Consider the following 26,662-nt stretch of genomic DNA (forward strand, 5'->3'; position numbering starts at 1 on the left):
TTCAAGGAATATGCCTACTTTTACAAGCTGTTGCAACTGATTGAAAGCATTAAGTTCAACTGAGCTGAGGCCGGAAGGAACAGTTCCGAACTTCCTGTTGGGAAAACCTATTCAGCTGCCTTGTTATGTCCGAACCTCGGTCATTCAGTCAAATTCTTACACATTTGGGTCATGACTTTCTTATGGAGACCAGTCATTTTTGACGCACTTTATTATGGTGGATTTGTGTTCAGTCAATAATTCATAAATACAACTCTAGTCCAAACGTTTTACTACAGCTGTATATAAAATAATCTGTGTTGAAAATCCGCCTGTTACTAGGGAGATCCGAGCAGCAGATTAATAAAACAAAAACGAAACGACACACTTAACTTTACAGGAAGAAGTGTGGCTTTGCGTCACTTCCGCTTCTTCGCAACAATGGCGGCCTCCACAACTAAAGACGGCATGAGTGGAGCCCAAACAGCTAAAAGCCCAAAAAAGACGAAAATCCAAGGTAGGTTCTGGATGCTGGAGAGTCCAGGCCTGTTAGCTGCTACCCAGAAAGAAGTTCATTGTTTACAGGCGCGCTTTTAATTCCGATTTTACTGATATTTTCAGGTCATTTACAGTGCACGCATTTGGAAAATCACTTTCCGTAACGTTAACTGTTTACACATCGAACCGTAGAAATAAACAACGACGCATAGTTTTAAAAACACTAAACACGCGATGCTTTACAATACAGTTTATTGTTAACCCGCTGAGTCAAGTCAAGTTTATTTCTAGCGCTTTTCAGCAACAAAGCAGGATACAGTTAGAGATTGCAAAAAAACCTCAGCACAAAGAAGCAACATATATACAAAATAACATCATAAAGGGGATCCGGTGAAAGCGGTGTGAAGGGGTGCATATGTTTATCTTGAGCATATGAGTGTGTGCAAAGTAAGTCCGTGAAGCACTATCACAGAGGCCATTGTCCTTGATGTTCATTAACCGGCCACACAGTTCTGAGCAGGTCCACAGATGTCCTCAGGGAAGGGAGGGAGCAGAGCGTCATGTTTACATAACTTCCAGGAGAAGTTGAAGATAGTCGGCCATCAAAGCCGTGCAGGGGAGCTAAATTCAGAAAAACAATAATTATGTGGGTTAGGCTGACTCTTAATTTTCTGTCAGCCTTGAGAGTCTCGCTGGTGCTTCTCAATGGCGAATCCAAACAGCCAAATTCCAGGTCCTTTCTGCCAGATCCGAGCGAACAACTTTCACCAAGATTCATCCCATTTCACCCATGAGTCCAGGAACCAGTCTGCGATTCAGCTCATGTAACATCTCAGTCTGAGTGTTGATCGCTCTGTAGATCCCATCATACATGCCAAGCAGTCTTACAATGGCCAAAACAGCTGCCGACGTTTTTCGAATTTCTCAAAATGCCAAACCACCAACTCCAAAAAGCAGAAATCCTGTTATCAAACATCCAATTGTGTACACATCTTCAACATCCTCGTCTGGACAAGAGGCTTTCCCCTTCACCCTGTCTTCTCGTTGAGAAAATTTGATCAATTGCATTGAGGGACCAGCTGACCAAATCCACACCTCATAATTTTGGAAGATATGCAAAAAGAGGCTCCAAAAAGAAAGACAAGACACAGAGCTAAAGCAGGGTAGATATGGGTGGTTGCGGAGACCGATAAAAGCGTCCTCCTCCACCGAGAGCAGAAAGAAAAAAGATCGTCTCTGTTACAACCCCTCCATTAAAACTACCTCTATGCAACAGATCCTCCGCTGAGAGGGCTTAAAGGTTATGATTTTTAAATGTCATTTAGATTGAAGAAGGTGTCAGAAACATTACTGTTGTCGTGCTGTAGCAGTGATGTAGATCTGCACATCCATGTTTCAAAGCTTCTGTTCCACCACATCCTGAAGGTGCTCTGTTGGATTGAGACCTGCTGACTGTGGAGCCCATTGGAGTACAGTGAACTCTTTGGCAACTTCAGGAGTCCACCTTGAGATTGCTCCTCTGGAGGTAGCCATCAGATGATGGTTACATTCCGGAGTTAAAGGGATGGACATGGCCAGCGACAATATTATAAACTGATATAATCCTATAACACAGGCTGTTGTGTTTAAATGACAATCCACTGCTAGTGTCAGATCTTTACTGATTGTGATCTTTGTGTCCTGCAGTGGATGAATCTGAACTCCTGACTGTTCCTGATGGGTGGAAGGAGCCGGCGTTCACTAGAGACGACAACCCCCGCGGGATGCTGGAGGAGAGCAGCTTCGCCACACTGTTTCCCAAATACAGGGATGCTTACCTGAAGGAGTGCTGGCCACTGGTGGAGAAGGCTTTAGGAGAGACAGTATGTACACACATTCATCCCGCTGATAACCTCTGATTCCACACTGGTACCCAGCTGTTCCCCTATATATACGAAGACCTTACACCTAATAATCATCTAACTACCAGAAAAGCATAGAGAAGTTTAAATTTTTTCACCACCTTGTGAAAAACCTATACATTAATCAGGCATAGCATCATGACCACCTGCCTCATAGTGTGTTTGTTTGCCTTTTTCTGCAAAAATGTTAGCAGAAGACCCTCTGATTCCTACTTGTGTGGAGGTGAGGTCTCCCCTGGAGCTGACCACAGATGTCCACAGATGGAGGCAACACCTCAAAATTATTGTTGTGCTCCTCAAAATATTTCCTGACGCCTGCTTGTGGGTTATCATACTGAAAGAGGCCACAGCCATCAAGGAGTTCTGCTTCGAACCTGGACTGGTCTATTGCAATTCTGAAACCTTCCAGTAAGAGCTATAGTAGCAGCCGTTGGATCGGACCACACGATGTGCGTCAGTGATTCTTTTACCGGTTCACTTTTAAAGGATGTGTAAACTGCAGACCTGGAAATTCTTATACTTGCAAATGTTTCCTGCTTCTAACATCAGCTTTGAGGAAAAAACCTTCACCCGTTCACCTAGTTCAGTGAAAAGTATTTGCTCCCTACAGATTTCTTCTGTTTTTGCTTTTTCGTCACATTTAAACATTTCAGATCATAAAGCAAATTTTAATGTCAAAGATATCCTGAATTTTCAAATGTTGATTTCTCATAAATTAACTTTGATTATGGGAGAGTTCCTAGGCAAAAAACACAACTAATCAAAAGGACTACAAAGGCCTGCCTCACATTTGCCCAAAACATCTAGATGATTTCCAAGACTTTCGGAAAAATGTTCTGTGGACAGATGGGACAAAAGCAAATGTTTTAGAAGGGGTTCATCTTATGGATGGCAGAATTGGTCCTCCATTAAACTGAATTATTACAGAGTTTTGGATGATGCTTTGGTTCTTTTGGAGCTTAAATGTGGGGAATAATCTCAAGTGTTATAGGTTTCTTTAGGTACCTGTTACTTGTTGAATTAGTGTTGCCTCACATGGGACAGTTCATTAGTGCAGAGGTTTTTAGTCCACAGCCAGCAGCGACCTACAAGTCATGTTGTGTCAAATCCTGTTTCTCTCAGCACATCAAGGCTTCTCTAGACCTGATAGAGGGCAGCATGAGTGTCAGCACCACCAAGAAGACATTCGACCCGTACGCTATTGTGAAAGCAAGAGACCTCATTAAGCTGCTGGCAAGGAGCGTCCCATTTGAGCAGGTAAAGGCCTCTGTTCCTTTGATTGCGACCTACCTGGTTAGCACGGTCACTGCTCATGGTCAGCACTACTGATTATTACCTTCCATCTGATCCTGGATGTTTCCAGGCTGTCCGCATATTACAAGATGACGTGGCCTGTGATATCATCAAAATTGGGACCCTCGTGAGGAACAGAGAGCGGTTTGTAAAACGAAGGCAGCGGCTGATTGGTCCCAAGGGCTCCACCTTGAAAGTAAGACCCACGTAGTAACTATTTATTTAAATGTAACTGATTATTTATTTAGGCGTTTTTTATAATATCTAAGAGATATCCATCCATAACTTGTTGCATCAGATTCAATTCGACTTTACTGGTTGGGGAAATATTTCATATTTGAAATTAAATGCATTGGTTTGAAAATGAATTTCACTGAACTGAAACTGAATTAAATGGTTTGAAGCTGAATTTATTTGCTTTGAAACTGAATTTGTTTTCTTTGAAAATTGTTTTGCTTTGTAATAAAAATTCAGTTTGACTACTTTCACTTTCAGGTCTGTAATTCAATTTCAGTTCCAAAATTCAGTTTTTTGTGTCGAACATCCAGGTCCTTGAGGATAGCCACAGATTAATCAAACACAGATTCATCGATTTACGTTTCACATCAGGTTAAACTTCCTTTACGGCATGTTGAGCTGGAGCAGTGCAGCATACATGAGCTTAGCGGATGTCAATCACCAAGTCAAATTAACGTCTATAAGAAGTGTCATGTAAACAAATGATGGTCAAACAGTGACACTTATGCTACCTGCAGCTATTAGCTAAACATGCCAGATTAGCCTAGTTTGCCACCAGTGTTACGTCGGTCTATGTTTCTCTTGCCCTTAACTCAGCTAACCTTTGTTGCCTAGCAATCGTGTAAGCGTGAAGCGCAGAGCTGTGAAGCTGAACAAATGGAGCCTAAAGGTTAATAACGCTGTCTCTACTGTAAATAACTACATGGTTTTTATTTACTCTTTTACATATTGCTGATCGCTTATAATGCTGTTTTGTTTTAAAATGTTCTTGTTTTATGATCTTATTATTCAGCCATATAAAATGTTCAAAATAATTTTTGTATTCATATATATAAACATCTAACACCATAGATAAAATACATTGATGAAAATACCATTTGTTTAATTTTTTGGTGAAGCTTTCAACAACTTAAACACTAACATATTAACTTTAGCAACACAGTTTAATAATAATAATTCTTATTATAATTCTAATAAATAAACCAAACATTAATATTAGATATCATCTGACTGAATTATATCTGTTTAACTTCCACACATTGGGGAAACCCAGCGGGAGTTTGAAAACAATGTTCTCGTGTTGCGCCAAACGAGTTACTCAACAGAATTTGTATCCCCTGGGTCAGGAGGGCGCATTCAGCATGAAGAGCGAGTCACGTCAACTCCGCCTCATTTCCGACCAACTAGACATGGAAGTAAAGATGTTTTACTTTTGTTAACGAAGTAAAAGAGGAGTGTTGTTACATTATCGTTCAGTTAGTGGGTTAAATCTGAAACTTTCACACCTGTTGTTATCACGTGGTATCGTACGGGGTTGTTTGAACAGATCGAGACCTTTTGCCTAATATGAGGATCATCACGTCTATTTAAATTCGATTGATCACTCAATATATCGCGTTCTGAAAAGTAAACGGCTCTGTGGTCATTTCCAGATGTCTCACGGAAATATTATTTGCTTTATCAGATTGTCTCTTGTCTGTCTGCTGAAACCAAACATCCACCTCCCTAAGGCCATCACAGCTGTCTGCCTGTTTGTGTATCTTTTGTTGATAGAGAAACCGCATGAATGGATCATATAAAACCGATCCCAAATATGATCAAATAAACACTGAATAAAGTTACAGCCAAAATTATTCTTTTCTGGCAGATCTAGATTCAATGAGATTTTATTTCAGTCAAGAAGTATGTCAAGGAAACGAGATTTTAATGTATAAGGTGTTTTAAAAATGTATTTTATTAACATGGCATGTTTAAAGTCTTTTAGACTTCTCAGTACTGAGGTTTTACTGATTTAAAGCACTGGAGCCCAGTTTACAAGTGCTGACCAGCTTTTTTTTACATCTTTCTAATGGTGTTTTGACATTTGTCTTTGGAGCAGAGTCCTGCAGGCCGGAAGTATACTACCATCACCGTGTTTTTTAACATCAGGTTTCATATTTTATTTTACACTGCTATTCTCAGATTATGATTAATGGTTTGTGTATTTTTAAGTATTTCTGTCCTAATCTTGCACTAGGTCAGCTAACAAATTACCACTATTTTTTGGGGAAACAGGCTGCATCATGCTGAGCCTGTCAGGATTTGTATCCCCTTCCAAAAATAGACTAACAATGGCCCACATTCTTGATTTTTGGATCATAACCCCTTCTTATAATGAATAACTACTCCAGACATTTTGAAGCTGTTAGCTCTTTATATAGTGGACTTACAGGGGGGAACAGATTCTATCAGGACATTGTTAGTCCATTTTTGGAAGGGGATACAAATCCTGGCAGGCTGGCCCTGATATTTTTCATATCCCCCTGTAACTTTTACATTTAAAGAACCAACAGCTCTAAAATGTCTGGAGTAGTTATTCATTATAAGAAGTGTTTATGATTTTACACAATTGGCAGATGATACTACCCTGTTCTTAAAGGACAAGGATCAAATTTCATTGGCTATCCAAGTAATAAATAATTTCTCAAAGGCCTCTGGGCTTCATTTAAATCTTAAGAAGTGTGAGATTGTGTCAGTTAAGGATTGCACTGAAACTTCAATTTATTCAATTCAAATTAAATTCAATTCAAAAATACTTTATTAATCCCAAAGGGAAATTAAATGTTGTAGCTCATTATGTAGGTTTCTTCAAAGAGCCGTAGTAGATGCTGATGGCTGTGGGCAGGAAGGATCTCCTGTAGCGCTCCGTCTTACAGCAGATCTGAAGAAGCCTCTGACTGAAGACACTCTGTTGTTGTAGGACAGTCTCATGAAGAGGATGCTCAGGGTTCTCCATAATGTTCTTCATTTTATGAAGAATCCGTTTTTCCACAATGATCTCCAGAGGTTCTAGAGGAGTCCCCAGAACAGAGCCAGCCTTCTTTATCAGCTTGTTGAGCTTTTTTTAAGTCCCTGGCTCTGATGCTGCTTCCCCAGCAGATGATGGTAGAAGAGATAACACTCCACAACAGACTTATAGAAGATATGCAGCATCTTGCTGCAAACACCAAAGGACCTAAGCTTCCTCAAGAAGTACAGTCTGCTCTGTCCCTTCTTGTAGATGGCTTCACAGTTGCATCTCCACTCTAGTCTATTGTCCAGGTGAACACTGAGGTATTTATACTCCTCCACCACCTCCACTTCTTCTCCCATGATAGAAATAGTGTTTGACTTATTCCTGTTTCTCTTAAAATCTACAATCATCTCCTTTGTTTTAGTCACGTTCAACATGAGATGATTGTTTCCACACCATGCCACAAAGCGGTCCACCACCTTCCTGTACTTAGCTTCTTGTCCATCTCTGATCCACCCCACGACTGCAGAATCATCCGAGTATTTCTGCAGATGACAGGAGTCTGTCTTGTACTGGAAGTCTGAGGTGTACAGAGTGAAAAGGAATGGTGAGAGTACAGGACCCTGTGATGCTCCTGTGCTGCTGACTACCTGGTTAGACTCACAACCCTTCAGTCTCACAAACTGTGGTCTGTTTGTCAGGTAGTCTTTGATCCAGGAGATTGTTGAGGCCTCCACCTGAGTCTTCTGGAGTTTCTGACAAAGCAAATCAGGTTGGATTGTATTAAATGCACTGGAGAAATTAAAGAACATGATCCTCACAGTGCTACTGGCTTTGCCCAGATGACAGTGGGTTTGTTGAAGCAGGTGTATGATGGCATCTTCAACTCCAACTCCACAGCGATAAGCAAACTGAAGGGGGTCCTGATGGTTTACTGTTTGCTTACTCAGGTGGGCCAACAGGAGTCTCTCTAGGACCTTCATGATGTGAGATGTCAGGGCAACAGGTCTATAGTCATTGAGGACTGATGGGTGAGTTTTCTTTGGTACCGGAACAAGACAGGAGGTCTTCCACAACACCGGAACCTTCTTCTGGGCCAGGCTAAGGTTGAAGAGGTGCTGCAGAATCCCACAGAGCTGCTCTGCACAGGCCTTCAGGACTCTAGGGCTGACATGATCTGGACCTGCAGCCTTATTCCGATTCAGTCTCTCCAGTTGCATCTTCACTTGACTTCTTGAGACACACAGGTGGAAGGGGGAAGCAAAGGAAGCATCAGCATCTTCTGATATGGTTGAAGGCAAACATGTAGAAGCAGAAGGCATACCAGTTAAAAATGAGGTCATTTATTTGGGCATGACCATCTCAAAAGAGCAGAAAAAAATGAAGCTCTCTAAATTTTGACCCTCTAATTCTCAAGACTAGAAAAAGATTTAATCAGTGGTTATTAAACGATCTTTCGCTGCGAGGTCATATTCTGCTTAGTAAGGCTGAAGGTATCTCGAGGCTTACCTATGCTGCACAGGCTTTAGATCTTGATAACAATACTGAGGAAGAAATTGATAAATTGCTCTTTAACCTCATTTGGAAGAATAAGACACATTATATTCGGAAATCCACTCTAATAAACTTGTATGAAAATGGAGAACTTCATTGTTTATCATTCTCTACTTTAAATAACACTTTCAAGATAAACTGGATTAGTCCGTTTTTTTTGTATCTCAGTCTTCTATCTGGTACATTATCCCTTATCATATTTTTTTTTTTTATTTGGGGGCTTACACTTTTTCTTGGTTTGTAATTTTGATGTACAGAAACTTCCTATCCAACTCTTCAATTTTCACCGTCAGGCTTTTTTTGTCATGGTCACTTTTCTACAAGAACAACATCTCTCCTCACCGTTTAGTCATATGGAACATTAAAGACATTTTATTTAAGAGAAGAAAACAGTTTTTGGGCTCCTGGTTCAATCATAACATCATTCTGGTAGATCAACTATTTGACAATGCGGGCACTTTGAGTTATGAGGGGTTTCTCTAAATGTAATTTAGCCTTTGCATATTCTTCTGGAGAATATGCAAAGGTTTTTGGCGCTATTTCTGCTGAGATCCGCATGTTATTCAGACAGAGGCCAAGACTCTTCTCCATCTCCTACTCTGACTCCCATGAACTCTCCTGTTGGAAAAATTTGTCTTACCTCGCCTATTCGTAAGAACAATAAATCAATTAGGTCCCTCTTTCAGAGGAAGGTGATATCGATTCCTGCTGTTGTGCCGTACTGGAATCGTTTTGTGACTGATGTGTCCTGGAAACATACTTGGCTGCTGCCCAATCACTTTCTCCTCACTAACAAGGTGAAAGAAGTGACCTTTGAACTCATACACAGGATCTATCCTGTCAAAGACTACCTGAAGAAGTTCAAGTCTGACATTTTTGTGATCTTCTCCCAGAATTTGTTACGCATTTGTTCTGGTTATGTCCATACTCTAAAGCTTTTTGGAAACATTCCTGTAACTATGGATTCAAATATTTTAGAAAAATTTAAAATACTATGGGAAAACATTCTATTTGGATTTCAACAACACATCAAAATTTATCCAAAGGTTTTCTTCATTAGCCTATGAATCATCCAAGCTAAATTTCACTTACATAAATGTAAATGTTTAAAGAAAAAGCCTAACTTTAATGTCTTTTAAATTGAACTTAAACAATATTTGCATACTATCTGATTTTTCCACTCACCAAAACACAAAAAAACCCATTTCGGTTTGTTTCCAACTTAAAATTCAGGACAGCTTAATCTCTTAGAATAGATATTTATTTGACACTGTGGCAATATGTCTTTTTAATGTACATTTTCTTGTCTCCTATGGTATACCCCCTGGCATACTTGTGTTCTGTTGTATTTAGTCTCTCTATTATGTTATTTAAGTTGAAAATAAAGTTTAAAAGAAAAGGATGCAGCCCCTGAATTTGGACACGGCAATAGTGAATGACATCCATGAATCAGTAAACCTGTGTTTGATTAATCTGTGGGTTCAAGAACCTGGATGAATTAGATAAATGCCACTAGGTGGCAGCAGTGAGCTGTTTTAGCCGCTTCTCTGTAATTCAATGTACAGATTATTAACTATGTATTATAACTATATCTATTTATAACTAAATCTTACAAATCTAATGTTTATTTTATATATCCTATTTAAATGTCATATATTAATTATATAAATAATATTTTTTTCCTTGCTTTATAGGCGTTAGAGTTGTTGACCAACTGCTATGTGATGGTGCAGGGTAACACTGTGTCAGCACTGGGACCCTACAACGGCCTTAAAGAGGTAAGAGTGCCACTGCGGCCTGTCATAGTAGTGGGTGGAATGGTTTATAGCTAAGAGGCATATTTGCAAGATAGGCATAATCATCCAATCACAAATCGGCTTACTTTTTCCTAAGTATCGTATTTTCCGCACTATAAGGCGCACTTAAAAACCTTTAATTTTTTCAAAAAATGACAGTGTGCCTTGTAATCTGGAGCGCCTTATATATGGATCAATTGGTTAATTGGTTGATCCATACTGGTTGTACACGGCGCTCTGTCAAAATGTTTCAGTACGACTGGTAAACTACAAAGCCGCACCGCTTGCAGCATTACGGCTACCGTAATCAGGGGTGTCGCCGAAGTAATAGCGGTAAACACCTGTACTGTGCTTACTCCTAGTCCAACACCACTTGTGTGTGTATAATGTTTGAATGTACTGTTGCAGGAAATGCCTGAACTATATGTGATTAGAAGCTCAGTGTGTGGGGTGTATGTTTCGTGTGTGTGTATGGAAGATGTTGACATTACTCCTCCGGACAGAGGTGGCGCTGTGTGCTGCCGTAGCTGAGAATCAAGAGTGAAGGAGTGACGTCGGTATTATTGTGTGTGTGGGGTGGGTAGAGACGGCGACCGGAGCAGCGGTGTATGAGTCTGTAAGCCCTGTGTTTTTACGTGCTGCAAAGTAATTAAAAAGAACCCCGAATCTCGTCAACAACTCAGTGTTTTGACGCTGTTTCTTCATGCTCAACTCAGCAACGTATGAGTGAGGGAGTTAACCCCGAGGAAACTAGTAACTTAGGCCCTGGAGAAAGCGTCTCCCCTGTGTCATCAGACTACGGTCAGGGGACAGAAACAGGAAAGGTTAACAGTACTAACGTTTAATTTAGTGCATCAAACTGTTTCTTTTACGTGTTTATTGAATCAGGGAAAAGTTCCCTTTCACGTTTTAACTAACGTTTGATTTCAACTTCATAGACTCCAATGCATTCCTAACGTGCGGTTGGCTCTATTCAATAGAATTCTATGTAGAGGAGACCTTACCATGAGAGTGAATGGAGTTATCAGAACGCTGGTTTGTAGTGTATTAATAAAGTTTGACCGACTGACTTATCTGACTGTTTTGTTGACATTCTCTTTAGCACAGCTCCGTCTAGTGGATGCATAACGCAACCCCAGTCAAACGTTTGACTGCAGTAGCTTCTATTCTATGCGCCTTATAATCTGGTGCGCCTTATAGTGCGGAAAATACGGTAATTAAAGTAGGGCAGAATTTTACACACACAAAATAGGAAATGCTTTATTGTCACAACAATCTGTTATTACACAGGTCCGCAAAGTGGTAATGGAGACCATGAAGAACATCCACCCCATCTACAACATCAAGGTATGTTCAGCTGCTCTCAGAGACATCGCTAGCTTAACAAGCTTCCTGTTTAAGCCAAAGATGGAAGACATTCATGTCCAATGAAGATTTTCTCCATCCTTGTTCTTGACTTCCTGACTGAAGCGAATTCCTCTGGGTTTGAATGCCAGGGCTGGCTCAACCTAGAGCTGAGGGCATGAAAAAGCAAATATTCACTGTTTAAGCTCCAGATGTTTGATTTCCACACCAGGACTGTCTGTTTTGGCAACTGGAACTGTTTCCAAACGGCCAAATCTGCCATTTTTATATGCAGGGGGGAAGTGTAGGTGTTATCTTTCAGCCAGCCAACTGGGAGTGTGCAGAGGCTGGTCCATACAGCAGTAGAAAATACCATTAGCATTAATCATTAAAGTCTACGTCTTGAATTACCCATAACTTTCACCGTTCTGCTGCTATTGTTCCACTAACCACCTCTCTTTTAATCTCTCTTACTGCCTCAACCGTCAGACACTGATGATCAAACAGGAGCTTTCTAAAGACCCAGATCTCCGGACACAGAATTGGGAACGCTTCCTGCCCAAGTTCCGCCACAAGAACCTCTCCAAGCGCAAGGAACCCAAGAAGAAGAGTGTGAAGAAGGAATACACCCCGTTCCCTCCTTCACAGCCAGAAAGCAAGGTCAGGAGGGGTTTGCATGTGAAAAAAATTGATGTGCAACTACCTTGAAATAATCACTTCTACTAAGTCATAATACAGTCCAAATGTAAGAAAAATTGTATTGGATTGTAGTTGAAACCAAGTATTTGCTAAAAGGGACACTACCTTTTTTGATCATATGGGATTACCAAAATAATTTATATTTCCTGAATTCTAAAATTATGAGAATTTCTTTAAACTGTCTTCTAATTAAGGAGATGACATAGATTTCCTTCGTTGCTGGAATGACCTTTGGGTCTAATGTTTTGAGTATCTTTCCACTAGCGTCTTGCTGTAGTTTCTCAGACCTTCAGTCCATTTTGATAACCACTGTAAAACATTGACCTTCTTGTCCTTAAGTCACCTTCCAACTAATTAGGCGTTATAATTCTGCTCATTGTCTGCTTGGAAGACCCATATGTGACCAAGCCGTAACTTCCTGGCTGATGTCTTGAGATGTTCAGCCCATGTTGTTAAAGGTGGCGGTTCCGTGTGGATAATAGCTCTTTTCTGCCAGCTTCAGCAAGAAGGCAGTGTGTTTGAGGTGTTGCTTCAACATACATGCACAGTTCAGAAGCTTGCAAAGCTGTGATATCAGCTAGACTTTCTAAAACGGAGTTAAAGAAAGTAATCTTATTTCAAAGAAGGCAAACAAACTCAAAGATTGTCTCTCATTCTGTCATTGTTTTAGTAATTCTGACTCTGTTCAAACTATGTATGTAAATATCTGGTTTATATTGAGACAAATTAGCAACCTTAACTGTTTGGATTGCTTCACAGGTTGATAAGGAGCTCGCTACAGGTGAATTCTTTTTACGTGAAAGCGTTAAAAGGAGGAAGAAGATGGAAGAAATTAAGGTAGGCATTTGTTTTGTTCCTTCTGTTGCTTAGTTGTAACCATTTTTTCATGTAAAAACAAGACTTCTTTAAACTTTGCAAAAAAAACAACAAACAAACCCTGTAACAGGAAGTAAAGTTACATCATCCTGAACAGTGGTAAATGTGACCGTTGTCGTTCCCTTTTTACCTTTTTAGGTCCAACAAGCAGAAGCACTGAGCAAGAAGCAAGAGGAGCGGAACAAAGCGTTCATTCCTCCCAAAGAGAAGCCATTAATGAAGAAGACAGCTAAAGGTAGATGGAATACACTGATCTGAGATCAGAGGATTTAAATGTAGTCCTGATTAACCATCTGAGTGTTTGTGTCACAGCTCCTACAGAACAACTGGACATCGCAGCCATCAAGGACAAAGTGAAAAAGGCCAAAACCAAGAAACTGGGAGCTCCACCTGTGATCCCACTTCCTCCCCCCAGCAGCACAACGGACAAAAAGAAGAAAAAGAAAGCAAAAGACAAAGGCTAACAGCATGTGAAGCCCAATCATATAAGTGACATGTACCATAAGATCTGGTATTCGTTGGACAGTTCACAGATACTAGATACACGTCGGTAGATTGGGAGTGTATGAATATATTCCCTCATTTCCTCAAAATCTCAAAACATGCTTTCATTCTTGTAGGATACAAAGAGTGATGTACAGAGATACATTTCTTCCTTCGTTATCTTTGTTTTCTTTCCATTGCTACAGTTTATGGACAGATAATATAGGTTGTTTCTTGTTTTTGCTCAGACAGTGTGTCAGTGAGGACTCTGAGACACTGAGAAATGTAAAATTGAAGTTTTTTATGATCTGATTCCTGGATATAAATCGTTTTGTTGTCATCCGTGTGTTCACATTACATTAATATATTATTCCCACTAAAAGCTGACTGTTAACAGGGTCATAATTAGTTTTATCAACTTTATGGTGTGTTCAGTTTGGATCCAGGAGTAGGAATTTATGAGTTCCAAGTCTGTTTAGCTTGTATCACCCTGCTCTAGTAATAGGAACTCAGATCTGTTAAAGACTTCACACTCAGTACTTGTGCCCGGTTCATGACATTGATTCAACAAAGTGTTTGCAACATTCCTCCAAGAATTTTATCCTTATTGACATACAATTGCTATCATATCCATATACCAACAAAATATCCCACACCATTATACAACCACCAGCTGCCTTTACTGTATGAATGTTGCAGCTGAAGTTGGAGACTGATCGGACCAGGAGATGTACAACCTGCTATTGTCTAATTTTGGTGAGCCTGTGAATTATAGCCTCAGTCTCTGTCTTGATGGGGAGTTCTATCTGATTCTTGTCTGTCTTGGAACGTGAAAACACGGACTCTACAGCGGAAATTGACTTCAGCGCAGGTTTCTACTATCTTCTGCAGCTCAACACCAAAGCTTAAATCAGAATCAGCTTTATTGCCAAGTTCGTACATACAAACAAGGAATTTGACTCAAAGGTTCGTTTATAGGGGACAGATATTCATGCTTAAGTTAATAAAGGCGTGGGAGGACTATTGTATGGTTCACGTTTTCCATACAGGCATCATCCACAGAAAAATCCAGGCAAGAAGGTTTGGAGCTATCTACATAGAAGCCAGGAAAATGGAACAGTGGAGATGTTTTCTCTAGTCATATTGTGATTGATCAGATAATGGTGACATGCTCTTCATTGCTTGATGATGTCCTATTTTATTAAAAAAATCAATTTCCAGGTCATCATGAGTTGCTGTCCAACTGGGTCTCCCATCAAAATGCCACAAAGCTCTACTCGTAGCAGAAGACATCGGGGTAAAGGTAATGGACTGCGTATGCAGAAATACACGTCAAGATGAGGACCACGGTCCGGACGATCAGAACATCCGCAAAGTTGTTGCTTCTTGAGGCAGGGTCCCAGTCTGGAGTACAGTTATAGCCTAGAAAACAACAGTATCGGTTTTTAGTTTTACAATGGAGTACAATTGCTCACTTTTACTGATAGATTTTTGGCTTTCCTGCCATGGCACTTACTTCTCAATTTGTCTCCTTTACTGCCTGCAGAGACACAAAGATGCTTTAAAAAAAGTCTACCCAGTTTACTTTACTTTAACTGGGAATAATACTTACAACAGAGCCTGTCCACACAGCTGTCTTTACATCTAGAACAGGGAGCCCCGTTAGATTCATAAGGACGTCTTCCGATCACATTACCACTGTAAAAGGAAGCATGCCATTTCCTGCTTCATCAAGCCACTTCTGTTTCACACCTGACGTTCTCACAGTGTTTCATATCAAATGCAAAGTTTAAGTTACCCTGGGCCGTAGTTGCATACAAAAATGGCACCCTCATGAGCGGTAAATGTTTTGACCCCATTTGGGCAGAGCTGGACAGCGCAACCAACCTTGTAGCTGTTTGCCCACACAACCTGAAAGGAACAAGGATACAGTTGGAACCAGATATTTATATATACAGGTCCTTCTCAAAATATTAGCATATTGTGATAAAGTTCATTATTTTCCTTAATGTCATGATGAAAATTTAACATTCATATATTTTAGATTCATTGCACACTAACTGAAATATATCAGGTCTTTTATTGTCTTAATACGGATGATTTTGGCATACAGCTCATGAAAACCCAAAATTCCTATCTCACAAAATTAGCATATTTCATCCGACCAATAAAAGAAAAGTGTTTTTAATACAAAAAACGTCAACCTTCAAATAATCATGTACAGTTATGCACTCAATACTTGGTCGGGAATCCTTTTGCAGAAATGACTGCTTCATGGAGGCAATCAGCCTGTGGCACTACTGAGATCTTATGGAGGCCCAGGATGCTTCAATAGCGGCCTTTAGCTCATCCAGAGTGTTGGGTCTTGAGTCTCTCAACGTTCTCTTCACAATATCCCACAGATTCTCTATGGGGTTCAGGTCAGGAGAGTTGGCAGGCCAATTGAGCACAGTGATACCATGGTCAGTAAACCATTTACCAGTGGTTTTGGCACTGTGAGCAGGTGCCAGGTCGTGCTGAAAAATGAAATCTTCATCTCCATAAAGCTTTTCAGCAGATGGAAGCATGAAGTGCTCCAAAATCTCCTGATAGCTAGCTGCATTGACCCTGCCCTTGATAAAACACAGTGGACCAACACCAGCAGCTGACACGGCACCCCAGACCATCACTGACTGTGGGTACTTGACACTGGACTTCTGGCATTTTGGCATTTCCTTCTCCCCAGTCTTCCTCCAGACTCTGGCACCTTGATTTCCGAATGACATGCAGAATTTGCTTTCATCCGAAAAAAGTACTTTGGACCACTGAGCAACAGTCCAGTGCTGTTTCTCTGTAGCCCAGGTCAAGCGCTTCTGCCGCTGTTTCTGGTTCAAAAGTGGCTTGACCTGGGGAATGCGGCACCTGTAGCCCATTTCCTGCACACGCCTGTGCACGGTGGCTCTGGATGTTTCTACTCCAGACTCAGTCCACTGTTTCTGCAGGTCCCCCAAGGTCTGGAATCGGCCCTTCTCCACAATCTTCCTCAGGGTCCGGTCACCTCTTCTCGTTGTGCAGCGTTTTCTGCCACACTTTTTCCTTCCCACAGACTTCCCACTGAGGTGCCTTGATACAGCACTCTGGGAACAGCCTATTCGTTCAGAAATTTCTTTCTGTGTCTTACCCTCTTGCTTGAGGGTGTCAATAGTGGCCTTCTGGACAGCAGTCAGGTCGGCAGTCTTACCCATGATTGGGGTTTTGAGTGGTGAACCAGGCTGGGAGTTTTAAAGGCCTCAGGAATCTTTTGCAGGTGTTTAGAGTTAACTCGTTGATTCAGATGATTAGGTTCATAGCTCGTTTAGAGACCCTTTTAATGATATACTAATTTTGTGAGATAGGAATTTTGGGTTTTCATGAGCTGTATGCCAAAATCATCCGTATTAAGACAATAAAAGACCTGAAATATTTCAGTTAGTGTGCAATGAATCTAAAATATATGAATGTTAAATTTTCATCATGACATTATGGAAAATAATGAACTTTATCACAATATGCTAATATTTTGAGAAGGACCTGTACAGTACAAAAAGACACATATCCTTATTTTTCTCCTTGACATTGAATCAGGTTCAACCTTTAGTGTTTTAAGTCAATTTAGGATTACCAAAATCATTCTATCTGCAAAATTTCAGAAAGATATAACAGTTCTTTTTGCCTTCATTTAAATTAAGAATTTTCCAAATATTTGCTTAGTATTTGGCCTTATCAACTATATGACCAGACTCAATTGTTATGGTTATCATTCCAAGAACTTCTTACAAAATATATATATTTATATAGCATTTTCTAGTATTTCATATCACTCAAGACCCCTATTCACACAATCCCACTCACACTTTGCACACATTCATACACCAATATGCAGGTCAGTAGGCAACTTGGGGTTAAGTGTCTTGCCCAGGGGCACACAGACATGTTACAGGAGAAAGCTGGAATTTAACCCACACGGTGAGTGGGGGACGACTACCCATTGAGCCACAGTCACGTCCCACAGTTTATCGAGAGCACCAGTTCCTCCTGTAGCTAAGTACTCATGCTCCCACCTCCATACCTTACAGTTGGACTGGTGTTTGCAGGCTTGTAAGCTTCCAAATTTCTTTCAGATTTAACAAAAGTCATTATGAACAAATTACTCCAAAAATAAGATCTTTGCCTGAAGTGTATTTGTAAACTGCTATCTGGCCTTTTTATGTTGCTTTTGCAGTAATGGCTTCTTCCCCTTTGAGTGGCATTCAGCTCATTTTCAGCTCACTGTTGAAAATGATACTTTCTTTCCAGCTTTAGTCGGCATCTTCACTGTATTTTTTGCTTTTGTTCTATATGGATGCATGTTCGAGGTGTTAATTCTACATGTGTGCCCCACTTTAACTTGGTGAGAATTAACTTATTAGAGACAAGTAGGGGTGCACCGATCGGCGGGCTGATCTCCTCATTTCCTTAATTTCCAGAGATCGGTGATCAGCCGATACTTACATGTATAAACGATCTTATCCACTGATCTTATCCATTGTGCAAGTTTTGTTTCTTTTTAAAATGTGAAAAATTAAAGACGGAAGGAACTGCAATGTTCTAAACCTTTCATTTATATTTGAGAGCATGTCCTCATGTGCAGTTAAAACAAGTTTGCATTGTTTTACAGGTATTGTTCAATGTTTTTCAATAAAATGAGATTGGAATTGTGTAGGTGTATTGTGACCTTTATAAAAACCTGTCAAGAGTCAGTTATATATAAAAAAATTAAAAACACTTTATAGGCCAAAATCTGAATCGGCAGGTCAGGCATTTTAAAGATCGGTAATCGGTGATCAGCCAGAAAACTGCAATCGGTGCGCCCATACTTACAAGTCATGACATCATTATATAGGCTCATCCAAATAGTTTCAAAGGCATACTAATCCTAGTTTATGTAAACTTTATGTATATTAAATTCTCACTTTTCTGGAAATTAACAAATACAAAATATTTTTGTAATCTCAAGTGGCCTCAAAACAGAAGAAGCTCACTGTGAATGGCAGGCCGGGAGCAAATAAGGACATGTTTTTATAATACAGTGTATGTAAACACCTGGTTTCAACTATAGATGAACCATGATATCACTGAGCACATACCTGTGTGTAGTGGCCACAGACATGTGTACAGCTGTTTCTCTGGTAGCTGTAATCCTTGCTTTCGTTCACCCAGCTTTGTATGGCACCCTTTACGCTGAAAATCGATGGCGGGTGGGCTGTCCATAGGTTTTCTCCTACGGAGTGAAAGGTAGGGTGCTCACGCTGGACCTCCTTCAGGTAGATGTTGTGTTGAAAATTACAGTGTCCCGCCCATGCTCTGGCAGTAACAGCCAAAGCTTCATCCCATGACTGCATGACATCATGAACACATGAAACCAAGATGAAACATAACACATTATTTTTAGATGTCACAGGAACTTAGTAAAATGAGGGTAAATAGAACAGATTCTTGGTAATGAGTATGAACTAGATTGGTGAGAGCATTTCAGAGCATTGGGCAATGGACATAAGTTTCCCTTTTTGAACTGACTTACTAAAATAAATTACCTTTCAACCATATTCTCATTTACAGTAGATGCACCTGTATATGTAGGTTAACCTTTCATCCATTTGTTGCCCTTAACAAAAAGTGTTTTCTCATACCTTTTTTATTTAATTGCAACAAAATTTCACTTCATTCGATAAACTGTTTAACCATCAGTCTGGACGGCTAACACCAGTCTGATCCCTCCTTTGGCAGTAAGACACAGGTTGAGATGTGCAGTACCTACCATGTACAGCATGTCGCTCGCTGGTGGATGGACAGCTGATCGATGGCTGTTGTGTTCCCTCACACATTCGTCAATAAATTCCTTTTCATTGATTTGTGGCAGTGACACAGAGAAAGCTCCCAAATCCAGGATGATCAGGGCCCACAGCAACATCTTCACAGTTCTCTGCAAAGCTGTAAACTGCAGCAAGTTTAACTGCCACAGGAAATGATTCACTTTTGAGAAACAGGATGTAATCTTTTTTTTTTTTTTTACTGGAATACGTTTACATTTATGTTTTGCATCAAACTAATAATGCAGCTTTAAAAAAATAGGTGGCTCAATATACTTTCTATTTATGGTAAACATAAAATGCACCCCCTTAATCTTCTAGCATTTTGGAGCCATTTAAAACCTTGCTATTAAGGTTGAAATATTTTTGTAAGCTAAAGACATGAACCTGTATGTTGAAACCTGCCGTGCATCAAAGCCTGAAATTTCTTGAGCAAGGTTAACATAAATTATTATAGAACAGCCTCCTCCTCAGATGGCCACATCTCCAATTACTTAGTCACATTTGATGGCCTGCATTTGAATTGAAATACTATCTCCTTTGCTCTCAGCAGCCAACTTAGCACAACCTAGGTGCAATTTGGAGACATATGCTTTTTTGCTTTGGAGATCTACTCCAAGTCAAGTCAAGTCAAGTTTATTTATATAACGCTTTTCAGCAACAAGGCACTCAAGGCCCTGCTAATGATACAGAAAATCAAACAACAGAAAAACAAATCAAATGTCATTAATAATCCTTGGGGGTTTACTAGTAAGAATACAATCCTTGTAAGAAATCTAAAAATCTATGAATTCTTCTAAGCTGGGTCACTGGTATAAAGTTTTAGTCCAAACGTTTAAATACTAATAATGTTTGGCTTTCACTGGTATGAAATAGTTGTAATACAATCCTTCTAAGCATTCTAAAAATCTATGAAGCCACATTTAGGTAAAAAGAGGATAAAAAGAAAGACCACATTAGGTAAGAGGAGGAAAAAAAAATCATATTTCACACTTTATGCTTAGCAGGATACAGTTTGAGATATCAAAAAAAAAACCTCAGCACAAATAAGCAACACATATACAAGACAACATATTACAGGGATACAGTGAAGGCTGTATGTCAGGAGTGCATATGTTAATATGAGCATGTGAGTGTATGCAAAGTAAGTCCATGACGCACTGTCATAGAGGCCATTGACCTTGATGGTACAATAGAATGTTCATCAACCGGCCAAACAGTTCTGAGCAGGTCCACAGATGGAAGGAAGGGGGCAGAGGGAGCAGAGCATCATGTTTACATAACTTCCAGGAGAAGTTGAAGATAGCCAGCCATCAAGGCCGTGCGGGGGAGCCAGATTCAGAAAAACAATTATTTGGGTTAGGCTGACTCTTAATTTTCCGTCAGCCTTGAGAGTCTCACTGGTGCTTCTCAATGGCGAATCCAAACAGCCAAATTCCAGGTCTTTCACCAGATCCGAGCAAACAACTTCTTCAAGATTTATCCCAGGCGGGTAGCTTGGCACAAAACGGTCACTATATGCAAGGTGGATAGGCGTGGCACAATATTTACTGGCATGGAGCTCATGAATTGCATGTTACAGCTACATGGTGAGATGCTTTTGGTTAAAGCCAAAGCAATGAGTTGTAGTAAATGGAGTGCTAAGAGCATTACAAGAGGCTAGAATGGACATGATAAGGTTGTAAGGTTTTGTTGCAGCAATATATATATTTTTTATTTTTCTCAAATTTTTGACACTAAGCAGACAAGAAAGGGGTGGAGAGAGAGGGATGACATGCATCAAAGGTTGCCTGGGCCAGGAGTTGAAACTGTGATGGCTGTGTCGAGGACCGAAGCCTCCAAACATGGGTTGTGCGCTTTACCCCATGCCACTGCCCATGAGGTCATCACTTCAATTTAAGGATGTAGGTCTGTGCCAGTACTATGGAATGTATACACTACAACAACTATGACCCCTGGCAAAACATATGGAGATATTACTCTTGAAGAGTGTTTAAAATCAAACATATGACTCAAAACCATTTAACTGTATAGCAGTCTGGCGTTATAAAGCATACCTAAACATTTTTAAATAAATCTGATGTTATTGATTGCTAATTTATTGCTTACTTCTTATCATAAGAATCAGAAACCCAAAAGATCTTTAATGTAAGAAAAAAAAAAATTACAATATCATTTTCTGTTGGATTGTGGTTAGATAATTTTAAATTACTCAAGGATAAAAGCCAGTTCATGCCATCTGTCATGCTATAACAGATGGCTTGAGAAGGGAGTAAACAGCCATACCACGAAGGGAGTGCTGCTGTTGTTTGTAAACCTAAAGTTAATCAGGTAAGAAGATGCAATGTTTATAAATATTTAGTTTCAACTGTGTGAATTTAAAGCTGTCTGTTGCTTCAGGTCTTTTTTTTTTTTTTTTTGCTTTTGTTAATTTTATTCTGCTACTGTTTACAGTGAAGCTAAAATTTTGTTTTTCTGTCCCTTTGAAGCTTCTACCAAGCACCTACCCTACAACAAGAAGTTCAACTGCCCCCCCTACTGGTGGAACTGAAAGCCTCGGGTTCCCTTCTTACTTCAATGTTGTGCCCACATAATAATTGCATAATAGTTTATTTCTCTTAGAAGTTTCCTTTTGTATGATTTATGGAGATAAACAGTAATAAAAACATCCCCATATGATGTTTGCCGTCTGGGGTCGGAGGCCGGGAGAGGGAGCGGGGCTTCTGGATGGGATCTGGGCTGGGGATTGTCTGGTGCTAGGGCTGGCTTTTCGGCCCTCTCGGGATCATTTGGATTGCCTTGAATCTCGGTCCCTGGCTTCGGAGTCTGGTACATCGGTCGGGGGGGGGGGTCTTGGTCGGGCAGTATACAGTGTTCATTGAGATGTGGCTTCGCTTAGGTGGAGGGGCTGGCCATCCTGCGAGGTGTGGCGAGGTGTGCCGTGGGTAGCTGGCATCCTGGGGGAACCTCCAGGGTTTGGGTGTGGGGTTGGCAGGATGCCTGGACCAGGTTCAGGTGCTAGGACGGTCTGCCTGTCTCCGCCCTCAGAGGGAAGGGGAACACCTCCTGGTTGCCCCTGTGGGGTATCAGCACCTGGACCTGGGAGTATAGAGTATGTATGGGGAGTGTGAGTGAGTGTACGACGTCCATTGTTGTTTCTCTTTATGTTGGGTGCGTGGGTGTGAGTGTTTTATGTGTACGTATGAGGGTGGGAATGTGTGATTGTGACTGTGTGTGCCTGTTTTTTGTGTCAAGTTGGGTCTTGGGCTGCTCCCTCTCCTGGATCAGTTTAGGCTCACCATCAAATGTGGAGCCAATTCCTTCCCCGCCACACTACTTGCCGGTGGTTGGTGTCTCTGCCCACCAGTGTACTTGTGGTTCTCGGTAACCAGCAGGGCTGTGGGCTTTGGTGTGTGCTGGCGTACTCCCAGTGGCTGCTTGCTGGGGCCTGGACCCCTGGGCTCTGTCGGGCCTCTGCTCGGGGAGTGAAATGTCCCGGGGTCCATGGCTGGATCTGCTCGGGCGTACACGGCTGCCAGCGGGGCCTGTGAGCTCGTCGATGCAGCTCCCTGGGGCTTCTGCATCGCGGCTGCTTGGTGGTTCCCCTGGGACTCTCCCCTGCTCTTCTCTGGGGGGGTTGCGGTAGTCCCGGCGGTGGTTCTCCTGGGGTTCCTGTGCTCTGGGGGGCCTTTGGATGTCTGTGGGTTGGATTTCCTCCGCATCTTTCCGGGGTCCAGGGGGGCAGGTCTGCGGCTCCTTACACTCACTATTGCATATTTTTACGAATGTACCTTGTATACACAAGCGCTCTCACACTTAGACCCACAGGTGTTTAGATTCAATATTGAGCAGCATTTACCACTAAATACATCTTGCATTCATACGTACAGTGCACTTTTCGGTAAAAAAGCTGGTAATATGAATTTTTCTGCATGTGTAGAAGCAAGCAGTTCTTTCTTTCTTTCTATTCTATTTCTCTCCCCTTTTCCTTTGTGCCCCTTTTTCTCTTTTGTGCTTCTTTTTCTCTCCCTTTTCATTTCTGTCTGCGTGTCCGTAACAACTGAAATAACCCCAAAGCAGTTTCTAATAAAGTTTCTTTGTATACATATCAAACAGAGCTTTAAAGCGTTAGCTTTCCACTTGTGAAAGTAAATCTGTCAGGCTTTTTCTTGGCACTCAGACAACAATTCTGAGCGCTACTTTAAAAAAAAAAGAAAAAGAAAAAAAAAAAAAAAAGAAAAGAAAAGAAAAAAAGAACATTTCTGGTTTCTATTTCTATTAGCACTGTTGCCTTGCACCAAGAAGGTTCTGGGTCTGGGGGGTCTTTCTGCATGGAGTTTGGTTGAGATTGGTTGTTTGTCCTGTGTCTCTGCGTTGCCCTGCGATGGACTGGCAACCTGTCCAGGGTGTACCCCGCCAGAAACTGGTTCCAGTCTGGACAGCAAAGTGGTAACTGGGTCTGGAAATGATTCCAGAACCTGAAGGCCAAAAGTATAAAATAGATATTGCATGAGTGAACATCGAATAAAAGCAAATTAACTGTAATTTTTTTTTCAAAACTTTATTCCAGACATATTATACAGGTCCTTCTCAAAATATTAGCATATTGTGATAAAGTTCATTATTTTCCATAATGTCATGATGAAAATTTAACATTCATATATTTTAGATTCATTGCACACTAACTGAAATATTTCAGGTCTTTTATTGTCTTAATACGGATGATTTTGGCATACAGCTCAGGAAAACCCAAAATTCCTATCTCACAAAATTAGCATATCATTAAAAGGGTCTCTAAACGAGCTATGAACCTAATCATCTGAATCAACAAGTTAACTCTAAACACCTGCAAAAGATTCCTGAGGCCTTTAAAACTCCCAGCCTGGTTCATCACTCAAAACCCCAATCATGGGTAAGACTGCCGACCTGACTGCTGTCCAGAAGGCCACTATTGACACCCTCAAGCAAGAGGGTAAGACACAGAAAGACATTTCTGAACGAATAGGCTGTTCCCAGAGTGCTGTATCAAGGCACCTCAGTGGGAAGTCTGTGGGAAGGAAAAAGTGTGGCAGAAAACGCTGCACAACGAGAAGAGGTGACCGGACCCTGAGGAAGATTGTGGAGAAGGGCCGATTCCAGACCTTGGGGGACCCGCGGAAGCAGTGGACTGAGTCTGGAGTAGAAACATCCAGAGCCACCGTGCACAGGCGTGTGCAGGAAATGGGCTACAGGTGCCGCATTCCCCAGGTCAAGCCACTTTTGAACCAGAAACAGCAGCAGAAGCACCTGACCTGGGCTACAGAAACAGCACTGGACTGTTGCTCAGTGGTCCAAAGTACTTTTTTCGGATGAAAGCAAATTCTGCATGTCATTGAGAAATCAAGGTGCCAGAGTCTGGAGGAAGACTGGGGAGAAGGAAATGCCAAAATGCCAGAAGTCCAGTGTCAAGTACCCACAGTCAGTGATGGTCTGCGGTGCCGTGTCAGCTGCTGGTGTTGGTCCACTGTGTTTTATCAAGGGCAGGGTCAATGCAGCTAGCTATCAGGAGATTTTGGAGCACTTCATGCTTCCATCTGCTGAAAAGCTTTATGGAGATGAAGATTTAATTTTTCAGCACGACCTGGCACCTGCTCACAGTGCCAAAACCACTGGTAAATGGTTTACTGACCATGGTATCACTGTGCTCAATTGGCCTGCCAACTCTCCTGACCTGAACCCCATAGAGAATCTGTGGGATATTGTGAAGAGAACGTTGAGAGACTCAAGACCCAACACTCTGGATGAGCTAAAGGCCGCTATCGAAGCATCCTGGGCCTCCATAAGACCTCAGCAGTGCCACAGGCTGATTGCCTCCATGCCACGCTGCATTGAAGCAGTCATTTCTGCAAAAGGATTCCCGACCAAGTATTGAGTGCATAACTGTACATGATTATTTGAAGGTTGACGTTTTTTGTATTAAAAACACTTTTCTTTTATTGGTTGGATGAAATATGCTAATTTTGTGAGATAGGAATTTTGGGTTTTCATGAGCTGTATGCCAAAATCATCCGTATTAAGACAATAAAAGACCTGAAATATTTCAGTTAGTGTGCAATGAATCTAAAATATATGAAGGTTAAATTTTCATCATTACATTATGGAAAATAATGAACTTTATCACAATATGCTAACATTTTGAGAAGGACCTGTATATTAATCCGTCGATTGAGAGCTTTCTCTGTGTGTGTGTGTTTGTGTGTGCGTGTGTATGTGTAAACCTGTGGTGGTAGATGTCCGGATCTCGGCTGATGCGGTTCTGAAAGCCAATATACAGGTCATCCCAGAGGCAGCCATGCAGCACCACATACCGCATCACACCGACTCTGTTTTTAATCTCAAGGGAATACAACAAGAGACTTTCAGCTTTTTTTCTGGATGTCAAAGTTAAGCTTCATTTCAAAAGGATCTGCAGTTAGGGAAATAAGTAATAATCCTCTTGATGTTTTTGACATTTGTTTAAGTAAATATACTTCTAATGGGACTATTAAAATGAAATTCACACTAGATATCAGTAAAAATAAACAATTTAAATCCATTAATTAAAGGTTGTGTAAAAACTTGGAAAGACACAGGAAATTTGCATCAAATACATGAAGAAAAGAAGCAGCCAAAAGTGTGTGGAAAGTCAAGCAAAAAGCTGAAAACTTTTCAAATTTAGAAGCATTAAAAAAAAAACTTTTTAATTGCAAATTAATATTGTGTAGGGTCTGAAAGTGGTTCCAGAACCAGAATGGCAAATGGCCTGAACTTGTATAGCGTTTTATCAAGTCCCCAGAGACCCCATAGCACTTTACACTACAATCAGTCATCCACCCATTCATACACACATTAACACACTAACAGTGGTGAGCTACAATGTAGCCACAGGCACCCTGGGGCACACTGACTGAAATGAGGCTGCCATAAAGCCAGAAAGCCAAGAGTAAAAAATCAATAATGCATGAGTGCACAGCCAATGAAAGCAACAAGGCAAGAGTTAACTGTACTTTTTTTTCAAAACTATACTCCATACTTTTGCAAACTTTCATCCATCGATTTTCTATACTCGCTTCTTCCATACAGGGGGAGCTGGTGTCTATTTCCAGTGGCTTACGGGCGAGAGGCGGGGTACACCCTGGACAGATTGCTAGTCCATCACAAACCATCAGCAGTGCTCATTTTATGAGCCCCGACTATATCCACATGCTCCTCACAAGATTTCAGACAGAGGATTTCGAAGAATTATAAAAAGAGCTGGCTAGGATTCAACAACCACTTGCAGGGAATTTTCCATTTGAACAAATTACTTCTACGATGATAGCTGCCAAATATAGACTTTAGAAT

At 40.9% G+C, this 26,662-nt stretch overlaps 3 protein-coding genes and 1 long non-coding RNA gene across 6 annotated transcripts in view; 2 read left to right on the forward strand and 2 right to left on the reverse strand.

The window, feature by feature from the left end:
• krr1 (KRR1 small subunit processome component homolog) overlaps positions 1 to 14,020 on the forward strand; it is a 29,825-nt gene extending 15,805 nt beyond the window's left edge. For 2 of the 3 annotated variants that reach the window (XM_047389620.1, XM_047389619.1), the window contains 9 exons: positions 2,164 to 2,339; positions 3,501 to 3,635; positions 3,742 to 3,867; positions 9,930 to 10,013; positions 11,322 to 11,378; positions 11,865 to 12,035; positions 12,834 to 12,911; positions 13,089 to 13,185; positions 13,263 to 14,020. In XM_047389620.1, the coding sequence (XP_047245576.1) occupies positions 2,164 to 2,339; positions 3,501 to 3,635; positions 3,742 to 3,867; positions 9,930 to 10,013; positions 11,322 to 11,378; positions 11,865 to 12,035; positions 12,834 to 12,911; positions 13,089 to 13,185; positions 13,263 to 13,414 (1,076 nt within the window). In that variant the 3' untranslated portion in view covers positions 13,415 to 14,020. Of the gene's footprint in view, positions 1 to 341; positions 497 to 2,163; positions 2,340 to 3,500; positions 3,636 to 3,741; positions 3,868 to 9,929; positions 10,014 to 11,321; positions 11,379 to 11,864; positions 12,036 to 12,833; positions 12,912 to 13,088; positions 13,186 to 13,262 lie in introns of those variants that run through there. The other variant, XM_047389621.1, reaches the window with a different exon arrangement.
• A 318-nt stretch (positions 14,021 to 14,338) lies between these two features.
• On the reverse strand, positions 14,339 to 20,180 carry glipr1a (GLI pathogenesis-related 1a). Its single transcript, XM_047389623.1, has 6 exons — positions 19,249 to 20,180; positions 18,578 to 18,826; positions 15,232 to 15,344; positions 15,046 to 15,131; positions 14,950 to 14,973; positions 14,339 to 14,855 (listed from the first exon to the last, which is right to left on the reverse strand). The coding sequence occupies exons 1-6, from the start codon at positions 19,399 to 19,401 to the stop codon at positions 14,707 to 14,709; spliced, it is 774 nt and encodes a 257-aa protein (XP_047245579.1). The 5' UTR covers positions 19,402 to 20,180; the 3' UTR covers positions 14,339 to 14,706.
• LOC124882935 lies at positions 15,263 to 18,152 on the forward strand. The gene is made up of 2 exons (XR_007042035.1): positions 15,263 to 15,391; positions 16,991 to 18,152. It is a non-coding gene; the product is annotated as an uncharacterized LOC124882935 (long non-coding RNA).
• A 1,995-nt stretch (positions 20,181 to 22,175) lies between the features above and the next one.
• LOC124883407 (cytidine monophosphate-N-acetylneuraminic acid hydroxylase-like) overlaps positions 22,176 to 26,662 on the reverse strand; it is a 47,571-nt gene continuing 43,084 nt past the window's right edge. Inside the window, exons 16-18 of the mRNA XM_047390534.1 lie at positions 25,558 to 25,673; positions 23,597 to 23,778; positions 22,176 to 22,399 (exon numbers count right to left, since the gene is read on the reverse strand). Coding sequence (XP_047246490.1) covers positions 22,176 to 22,399; positions 23,597 to 23,778; positions 25,558 to 25,673 — 522 coding nt within the window. The remainder of the gene's footprint in view (positions 22,400 to 23,596; positions 23,779 to 25,557; positions 25,674 to 26,662) is intronic.

Source organism: Girardinichthys multiradiatus, chromosome 17 (assembly GCF_021462225.1).
Source record: "Girardinichthys multiradiatus isolate DD_20200921_A chromosome 17, DD_fGirMul_XY1, whole genome shotgun sequence".
NCBI classification, from domain to species: Eukaryota; Metazoa; Chordata; class Actinopteri; order Cyprinodontiformes; family Goodeidae; genus Girardinichthys; species Girardinichthys multiradiatus.

Excerpts from the sequence above, each read along its gene's own strand:
- glipr1a (XM_047389623.1), bottom strand. The coding sequence starts at position 19,401 with ATGTTGCTGTGGGCCCTGATCATCCTGGATTTGGGAGCTTTCTCTGTG. Across the intron at positions 14,974-15,045 it reads CTGTGTGGACAGGCTCTGTT|GCAGTAAAGGAGACAAATTG; the intron begins GTAAGTATTATT and ends GTGTCTCTGCAG. Across the intron at positions 14,856-14,949 it reads TAAAGGAGACAAATTGAGAA|GCTATAACTGTACTCCAGAC; the intron begins GTAAGTGCCATG and ends GTTGTTTTCTAG.